At 36.4% G+C, this 10,579-nt stretch overlaps 1 protein-coding gene across 5 annotated transcripts in view; it reads right to left on the reverse strand.

Moving 5' to 3' along the window:
* Nucleotides 1–10,579, reverse strand: part of LOC141399191 (hsc70-interacting protein 1-like) — a 55,037-nt gene that overhangs the window by 35,374 nt on the left and 9,084 nt on the right. The window contains exon 3 of one of the 5 annotated variants that reach the window (XM_073977424.1): nucleotides 6,556–8,947. The exons of the other annotated variants lie outside the window; for them this stretch is intronic. Within the exon in view, the coding sequence (XP_073833525.1) occupies nucleotides 6,606–8,947 (2,342 nt within the window). The 3' untranslated portion in view covers nucleotides 6,556–6,605. Of the gene's footprint in view, nucleotides 1–6,555; nucleotides 8,948–10,579 lie in introns of those variants that run through there. 5 annotated transcript variants of the gene reach the window in all.

Genomic DNA, 10,579 nt, shown 5'->3' on the forward strand with positions numbered 1-10,579 from the left:
CAGAGTGGCGCCCAACGTGTGACTCGTTATGTGGGAAATGGGAGGCGGAATATGTAAATTTAAATATTTAGATTTAAATAACAATGGAAACATAACTTTCTATAAGCTTTATGAGATATGCACTTTTGGATTTAAAAGTGGTTCCCAAGGTGGACATTTGTGGGGTTAGGTATCAACTAATTAATAACTTTCAAATCCAATAAAATTCAGGGCTAAAATTTTATAAATTTTTCCCACATTCGGAAACACACAAGATGTATTCAATTGAATATACCGCACAAAGTTCTAAGAGACATATGTTCAGAGTGGCGCCCAACGTGTGACTCGTAATGTGGGAAATGGGGAGGAGAAAGTGATAAATTTAAACATTTACTTTTATTAATTTTCTCGTTTAAAGTTAAGCTTTATGATCGTAATTTTTTTGCAAGTGAAAAAGGAAAGCCGGAGACTCGAACCCACACAACCATCAAATTATGTGACTAGATTCGCTGTTGGTTTGGCAGCTATTCAAATATATCGACTGTGGAGTGGCTTCTCTGTCATAGGACTTAAATTTAACAAGTAAAAAAGTATCAGTCGGCTTTGCCGACAGAGAATTACCCTCAGCCTGTGCAAATTGAAACACGTTTTTCACAAAAAAAAATTATGTATTTAGGGGGTTTCAAAATTTTGGTCGTATGAACCGATAAAAATGTTAATTAAGATTAAAGTTCAAACATTTTGCCGAAAAGGTACTTAAAGGAATGGACCGACATAGACCATGGGGGTGACATAGGGGGTTTTTACACCCTTCGGGCTGTTTTCTCAAGAAGTATGGACTTGCCCCTGAAACAACTTTTACCATCGTAATTGATGCAGCGAATGTAAGTTGCTTCAACAAAAATCAAAGTGATTCAATAGCAGGTCTTAAAGTGAACTTATCCAACATTTTGTGTGGGAGGTACGGGATGGAGTGGACAAATATAGTCCATATTCGAACCTGGGGCCTAATTACGTGATTCGATTCGATCGAGTATTTGCTCGTGAAAAAGATTTCGACACGATAAAAAAGCGGCATGACGAGATTCGATCGAAATCGTTGATCGAATGTTTCGAGAGTAACCGGTAATCGAACTATGAAAACCTATGTGTACTATAGGGAATATTATGAAGGTAGATGTAAAAAAGGTGTTTTTTGAAAGCAAGAACCAAAAAAAAACTAAATTATGAATGAAAAATGTAAATATTTGTGGAATTTGTTGAACAATACATTCAATAATAATTTCGGAATGAAGTTGTGCTATGGAAATAAGAAAATTATTAATTCTTGCAAAATCTTTTTGACATTGTTGTAACGGATTGCTGATACATCTACCTTAATAATCCTCTCTCAAAATAAATGAGAGAGAGTTTGGTGGATGTTTTGCATTAGCCTCTCTGAGAGAATATTTCCTTTGGTAAACAACGGGGGATGAAATGTTTAAAATGTACTTCCCTTATACAATAAAGGCTATTAATATTAAATTTTTTTTCTTTTTCCAGAAATGCTTATTTTTCAACTTATTTTTTAACGACTACAAAAGTAATTTTTGGTTAATGATTGCATGCATTTTAATTCTAAATTTATCACAATTTCTCAAAACGACTGCAAAGGACGTTTCCCAATTTCTCTTGTTATATTGTCTAAAAAATGCTGCCAATTATTTACTAACATCGTTTTTCTTCTATAAAACGACAACAAACAACAATTTTTACATTTTAAACAAAAAGACAATAAGGAAATCTTTCATTTTATTTGTTTACGATAGGTAATTTGGCCTCGAGAAATTACTCGCAAATTTATGCTCAATTTCTCGATAATTTTACTCGATAACGAATGTTGTCATCCCAACTTTGAGTACTCAGGTCGAAACAACTCGATATCGAATCACATAATTAGGCCCCTGATCTATATCTGGTAGATATTATAAGAATATGTAAAGTATGGACCAAATCGGTCACTCCCATCAAGAGTTATCGTGCGCACAATTTTTCCGAAGGAGTGGACCGATATGGCTTATCAACGAACTTAAACTAAGTTTGGAAACAATATTACGAAGGCCAAATTTTGGCCGGAATCGGCATATCCGTTCGAGAATTATCTTGCGCTTCCACCCATAAACATGGTGTCATAGGGTTTATTTTTCAACTTTCAGGTTATTTTTTCAGGAAGTATGGACTTGCCCCTGAGGATACTTGTACCTTCGTATAGGGGACAGTGAATACAAGAAGTTACAACAAAAACCAAGGCGATTCGAGAGCAGGTCCTAAACTGAACTTTCCCGAAATTTTGTGTGGGAGTTTACCGATTGAGTCCATATTGGAACCTCATCTAAGTCTGGTAGAAATTTCATAATGTGCAAAGTATGGACCAAATCGGTTACTCCCTTCAAGAGTTGTCGTACGCACAAATTTTCCGAACATTTTCGAACTTTTGTGGGGGCGGTACCGGAAGGAGTGGACGGATATAATCCATCTTTGAACTTGAACTAAGTTTGGACAAAATATTACGAAAGCCAAATTTTAGACCAAATCGGCAGATCCGTTCGAGAGTTATCTTACGCTCCAACCACAACACACGGTGTCATAGGGTTTTTTGTAACTTTCAGGCTATTTTCTCAGGAAGTATGGACTTGCCCCTAATGAAACTTACAGCGTCGTATAGAGGACAGCGAATACAACTTGCGTAAACAAAAATCAAAGCGATTCGAGACCAGGTCCTAAACTGAACATTTCCGAAATTTTGTGTGGGAGGTACCTGAAGGAGTGGACCGATTGAGTTATCGTGCGCACAAGTTTTGCGACAATTTTTGAGCATTTGTGGGGGAGGTACCTGAAGGAGTGGACCTATATGGCCCATCTTCGAACTTAAATCGAATCTGGACAAAATATCGTCGGTGTCATGCTTAAGTGTTCCATACGCCAATTGCCTGTTTTGAGATAATCGCATTTTAATGTTTTGAGTCACAACTGTGTGGAGCTGACTAAAGCAAATATTTATATTTTTGACTTAAAATATTAGTAATAGTGTATAGAACATATTTGCAAAAATTTAGGGGAATATGTATTGGAATATAAATGTTATAGAGATTTTTTTAAAAAAAGAATTTTTGTCGATTTGTTCCATATCCGCACTTATGACACAAATGTGAAATATTGTAAATCACAGTGACAAAAAATTTTTCCATCTTTGCCTCAATAATTTAAATACTTCTAAATTGAAAATTAAAATTCTGATTTTTGAAATGTGTTTTTAAACTTGTAAGTTTTTAAAATATTAATTTCATAACTGAAAAAAGTTTATGCTTTCCCATCGAGGCGTGGATATCTCGGAAACTAGAGCAGATAGGAGAAAGCCGACTAGAAATTCAGAAAGAGCATACCGGAAAACCCTAGAAACCACCTGTATCTCAAAAAGTGAAAAATGGCGTATGGAACACTTAAGCATGACACCGACGATATGTCGATACCCAAAATTTGAACCGAATCGATTGATCCGTTCGAGAGTTATCGTGCGCACCAGACAGCCAGACGGACGGACATTGCTAGATCTACTCAAATTTGTCTGAAACGGATATCGTACAAACATACTTGGTGTCTAAAACCATTATTTCTATGAGGCACATTTTTGGTCGTATCAAAGTGTAAATACCCTCTTTAGCCTAAAGGCCGAGGGTATAAATATTAATGGGAATACGTTATTTCCTCTCATAGAACTTAAATTTAAATATTAATGGGAATAAGTCTTTTCACGACCTAATAATTCCACTGACAAATCCAATCAACAAATAAATAAAGTTCATAAATAAAATAAATTACAATGACTATCTGCAGCAAAACCCTGGACCTAAAAAAGTGGAGTGATCACACAAAGTCTGCAGCGAAAACCTGGACGTAAATTTACTTTTGTGTGGATGATGTACAATTAGTTGCCCTAAATATTTGAGTCATTTCGGATATATGTTGAGGTAAGTTTCGGGGCTAAAAATAGATTAATATTATCCAGCTTCGAACACACACAAGATTTATTCAATTGACTATATACTGTTCTAAGAGACATATGCTCAGATTGGCACCCAACGTGTGATTCGTTATGTGGGAAATGGTAGGAAGAATGTTTACATTTAAATAATAATGGGAATGAGTTGTTTCTTAATTCGCCATCAGACCATCTGCTTTTTCACATGTATGACATCAGCTGGTCTGTATATTAGTGTACCAAAAGTGACAACATACATGTTAAAAAACAGATGGCCTGATAGCGACTTTATAAAGTTTCACGATATGCATTTTAGAACTCATTAGTGGCGCCCAAGGTGGACATTTGTGGAGTTAGGTAACGCCGACGTGGACCTTATTATTTCACTGATATATCCAATCAACACAGTTTTCATTAATAATATCCATGACAGAAAATCACAAAGACTATTTGCAGCAAAAACTGGACGTGACAGTGGCGCCATTTGTGACAAAATTAGACAAAATTATAAAAAATATAAATAATAATAATAAGAATAAGTGGTTTCTTATAAAATTTATCCAGATATGTAACGGGTGATTTTTTAAGAACTATAGGAAAGTTTTCAAAAAAAAAAAAAAAAAAAAACACATAAAATTCAGAAAAATTCGTGAAATCTTTATTTGAATCGATAGAACGGTCCATATAATTTAATGTTTGAAGATTATTTCATGCAAATGTTGACCGTGACTGCGCCTCAAATGGTCCATCCGCTTAGTCCAATTTTGGCATACTCTTTCCAACATTTCGGCCGGTATCTCGTGAATAAATGCATAAATGTTGTCTTCCAATGCGTCAATTGAAGCGGGTATTTGTGTATAGACATGAGCTTTAACATAGCCCCACAAAAAATAGTCTAAAGGCGTTAAATCGCACGATCTAGGCGGCTGAACACAATTTTTCGATAAAAAAAGTATATCTTCGGCCAACTTTCCAAGAGCCCATTCACCAAAAATTCTACGTTGCGGTAGGTCGTTCGCCTTCAATTCTTGCATTCTTGCAAGCGTTGTTCGTTTGTAAGACGATTTATTGTTGAATTATAGACCAAACTGAAGATGTTTGACAGTGAAACAAAACACGAAACGTACGTCAGCTATTTAAACCAGTGTTGCCAAAAAGATAATAGATAAAAAATCACCCGTTATTTTCAAATTTAAAAGTGGAGCCCAAGATGGACATTTTTAAGGTTAGGTATCACAGACAGTGCACCTATTTTTCCACTGATAAATTCACTCAACACTGTCTATTTGAATAAAAACCACAACAGAGATTGAAGAGGCTATCTGCAGCAAAACATATGCATAACTCTACTTTTATGCGTGAGATGTACGAAAGAGTGACCCTAAATATTTCGATGTTTCGGGGCCCATAGGCCAACATTGACTTCCCCAGACGAAGTCAAGTAAAATTTTTTTTGTGAGTGAGTTGTCCGATATAAGAGTTGTCCTACATACTTCATCTTCGAAAATGATTTAAGTTTGAGAGAAATATTACGATATGCCAAGGTTAAACCAATGTTCTTCACTCATTTCGATATTTATAGTAGCCACCATCCACTCCTTTCGGCCTTTGTTGGTGGAAAAAAATGTCAGTAAATATCCACCCTATCACGCCTATTGGCCTCACGAAAAATGGATTGCTTAACTGGATTTATGTAAAAAATTTGAACTTTTGTGAAGAAAGTACCGGAATTAGTTTCCAGATACAGATCTTCTTTGAACTTTATATAGGGTTGGAAAACATTTACGATGGTCAAATCAAATTTCAGCTGAATCGGATTATAAATGCGACCTGTCTGTTGCGAACATAAAAGTTCTACTTCACACAATTTGGAATTTCACTAAAATTTGGTACCTGAGGAAAAATAAAATAGCTCACTATGTGTAAACTCTACTGTAATTTATTAAAAAGTTTCTTAAATGCAACAATTCGACCAACCTAACACAAAAACAATGAACACAATATCTGTTATACTTTCCAAGAAATAGCTACTTCTTTCTCCAGAAATTTGAAAAAATTGCATATTTTCCAAAAAATTGCCGCCTTCATGAGCAAGCCGCGCCCACACCTCCCAATATTTCGGGCCAATTTTTTTTTTTTTTTTTTTTTTTTTTTTTTTTGTTTCCTTAGTTTCATTATCATAGTAATCATCGAATCGCATATAGAAATTAACAATCTATGATGCCAATAATTTGGAGTTTTGACAAGGAAAATCGATTTATGAACCATTGTGCAGCGAAGATTTATAGCTGTCGCCAAAGCCACATTAATCCTTTTTACTTCTTCATCTTTTCCGATTTACTCCTTTTTACTTGGCTATTATATTTATATATATTTTTTATATTTACAATAAATCCAATGAAGCAAAGGTCTCCAAAAGTGAGAGGATTCCGAAACCCAACCTAACATCAAATTATAACAAAATAACTTTGTATCGTTACAAAGGTGGTTATGGCAACCTGATTCACTTATTAGAACGATTTCCTATATTGTGTATTGTGTATATGGTACTAGAAAACTTCTTATATACAATTAAAAATTATTTATTTTTTAAAAACTTAAACAAAATTTAAGATCTTCTAAATAATGAAGATGTAGAGGACGAATGGGCATGAGGCAAATTATTGCTATCATATATATTTTGATTGAATTCGTGCCGGGTGACAGAAGCAGCGGTGGCGGCTGCGGAAGCAGCAGCTCCAGTTGGAGGTTGGCATATAAAACTTGTATTTAGAGCAGGATCCAAGAGATGGGCATAACTTAGTGATTGATTAAAATTAAATGCTGACAAGAATTGGGGTTGTGTTATCCGTGATGTTGTTGATTCTGCAGGAACTACAAGATTTTGTGTTGCTGCACTATTATTTAGAGAACCAACGCTGGAGTTGGTGTCTGTTAAGACATAGGCATCAGGAAAAGCAGCTGACAAGGTAACGGCAGTTGAAGTTGTTGTGCTTGTCGCCATAGTTTTTTTAGATCTCTTTGCCGGATTAATGTGTGTGGTGGTGGCTCGGTATCCCAAGGCCCTATTCATAGAACTTTCACCTGGATTATTATGTGTTGCATCCATTTTATCACCCCTAACATCTAACCACATACCACCCGGTTCCAGACCGGTATAATGTGATATATTTGGATTATTTGTTAGATTACATCGCCGCTTAGGTTCAGGGTGTATAAGAAAGGATAATTTAAAATCATCATGGAATGCCTTTGAGTAAAAATACATGGACATAATTTCCCGCTGCTGCGCCGTACACACATCCTTGTAATCCAAATACATCCTTTGAATGCTCAATGAATAATGCAGATATTTTGTTTTACTCTTCTTATTTGGTGGTATCCATGTGGGATAGGACCTTATGTGATCTTGTATGAGTTGTTTATCTTCTTCTTTAAGCTTTGTGGTGCCTGCATTATGCGGACGTCGGCTATTAGACCCGGTATAACAGCCAGTATTTTTATCGGCATAATTAATGGCATTGCTTATGAATTTCTGGGATATAGACAATGTTGACGTAATAAAATGTTGGCATACACGTTTATTATCGCCCTGTAGACCGGAGCCCAAATAGAATCGGGTGTGATAGGTTCGAGGAGGTCTATTTGATTTACGAAATTCTGGTGTTGTTACCGCTTCAATTTCTTTTTTCTCAATTCGTGCCAATATGTAATCTTTTCGCCGTTTATAATCCATGGACCAGAAAATATCACAAATTTGCCTGCGCTCCTCTTCGGTAAATTTCGTGTGACATTTGTGTATGCAACGTTCTTGACATTTTATGGGTTTAGGATAACGTTTTGGCAAGGGATCACCGGGTTTACGTCGCACTCGCACCCTTTTGGGTTTTGGTTCATTGGCGGCGGATGCTGGTGTTTCGGGTTTCTTTGCCTTGGCATCAATTGTTATGAGATCTCCGGTTTCAGGATCAAGCAATTGTTGTGGTGTTACTTCTTCAATTTGCTTTTTAATTTGTTGCACAACAAATTCCGGTTCTGGTTTATAACCCTCCAAGGCTTTTTTGATGGTATAACATGAGGTGTGCAATGTGGATTCAAAATATTTACGACAAACCCGTATGAGATTCTTGTCTTTTTGATCGATATTGACGGGTGAAACTTCTTCTCCATCCAAATAATAGGCAAAACAACTTTTGGAGGTTTTTTTCTTTAGGTGTATATAACGTGTTACCTTGGCTCGGATATGCTGACGTAAATATTGCTTTTTCTCTTCCTTTGTAAGAGACCAAAAGTGCTGGCACATCCTTTGCCTTTGTTCGATGGTAAATTTTTGACCACATTTTTGTTTACAGGCATCTCGACAACGTTCCATACGTGGCATCTTTTTGCTTTTCTCCCTTCGACGTCCATTACCTTTGGCAATCACAATTAATGGTTCATCATCATCTTCTTCATCCTCTGTGGTGGAAGAGGAAGCAGCTTTGTAAGAGTCCTCAGAATCATCTTGAAAATCACCATATGCATCATCATCATCCTCCGATTCTACATTTTCTTCGTTGCTTTCATACTTAAGTTGCGTTTCACACAATTCCTTTGCATCGAAACTGTGATATTTCCTTTCCTCCAAGCCCATTAGACTCATTTCAATATCATCATGTTTATAATCTTCCTCGTCTTTATGCTCCTTATGTGATTTGTCCATATCAATTTCCATTTTTATGGGTTTATCCATGGTAAAGAGAGGATCATCACCATCATCTGTTGCCGTTTCTTTCGTGACAGCTGCCATTTTGCTTTTTGACTTTTTCGTTGGCTTCTTATGTTTTGTTTTATCCACTTTAATTTTGTTCGTCTTTTTTGTTTTTGTTGTTCTTTGTGATTTCACAATTTTTGGCGGCTTTTCATCAAGGTAAAGAACATTGGGTTCAGATAATTGCACATTGGACGTTTCTGCAAACATATGGCAAGCAAAAAGAGGCACTTATCAACATTTCGGAGAAACTTGGAGGGGCTAGTTTTGTTTGCTAAAAATAGGCTAATGTCTGTGAATTATCTTAATTTCCTCGGCAGGAATTTAATATTAATAACTTGTATTTCGTAAGTGGCGCCCAAAGTGATCATGTAAAACGTTTTCAATATCAGCACTGGGTAAATGTACACCGTTCCCTAACAGAACGTATTGTTAGCTATAAGGCCTAGTTAGTCGCAATCATCTGCTTATAACTGGCGTCCAACGTGGTGTTAAGCAAGTTGGAAGGCAGATTTTTGTGGATCTTGCACAGCTAATATTTACTCAATATTTATAATTATGTTTTTAGAGGCCGTCGTAACAGGGGTCCGATAAGTTTGAAAAGAAAAAATATTACGAGGTGTTTGACCAAACCGGTTGATACAGTAAGTCCACACTTCCTGAGAAAATAGCCCCAAAGTTGCAAAAAAACCCCTGTGGCACCGTGTGAGGTGGTTGGAGCGCAAGACAACTCTCGAACGGATCTGCCGATTCGGTCCAAAATTTGGCCTTAGTAATATTTTGTCCAAACATAGATAGTTTAAGTTCGAACATAAGCCATATCGGTCCACTCCTTCAGGTACCTCCCCCACAAAAGTCCAAAAATGTTCGGAACAATTGTTCGGACGGTAACTCTTGAAGGGAGTGGCCGAATACGAATACCATACTTTACACATCCTAATATATCTACCAGTTATATATCAGGTTCAAATATGGACTATATTTCTCCACTACATCCGGTACCTCCCACACTAAATTTCGGATAAGTTCACTTTAAGACCTGCAATCGAATCACGTTGATTTTTGTTGAAGCAGCTTGCATTCGCTGCCTCAATTACGATGGTAAAATTTTTTTCAGGGGCAAGTCCATACTTCATGAGAAAATGGCCGGAAAGGTGCAAAAAGCTTTTTCAGGGGCAAGTCCATATTTCTTGGGAAAACAGCCCGAAAGGTGTAAAATTCCCTATGTCACTACATGTGGCGGTCGGAGAACAGATTAACTCTCGAACTGTTCAGCCGATTTGGTCCAACATTTGGTCTTCGTCATATTAAAGGGTGTTTTTTAAGCTAGATAGAACTTTAATGGGCCGATTCCGTACAGCGAGGCGAGTCATGTCGCGTCGTCTATCGTCTCTGCGACAAAATTTAAAAAATGCACTACGTACAGCGATAGAAAATAATCGTCGATAACAAGTTATTTTTATTTTATTTTTATTCTTATTATTTTATTTTATTATTATTTTATTCGTTAGTAAAAATGAACGGCGACAGCTAATTTGTTGTCGCCGGAAAATGAACATTACGTGCGACTTTTGCCACACGTAATGGAAAAATTGCAACTGGCAACGCGACACGACTCGCCTCGCTGTACGGAATCGGCCCATAAATTGTAAAAAGTAACACAAAAAATTAAATTTTGATGAAACTTTTTTTTATTTGTTTCAGTATACTCTGACAAATCATCATGAATAGACTCACGCTTGAACAACGCTACGAAATTATCCAAATTTACTTTGAAAATCAGTCGTCGATTCGCGCAACTTATAGACTTCGTCATTTGTATGGCGTACATA

This window comes from Musca autumnalis, unplaced genomic scaffold, assembly GCF_047663935.1.
Source record: "Musca autumnalis isolate F117 unplaced genomic scaffold, ASM4766393v1 scaffold_3, whole genome shotgun sequence".
Lineage (NCBI taxonomy): Eukaryota > Metazoa > Arthropoda > Insecta > Diptera > Muscidae > Musca > Musca autumnalis.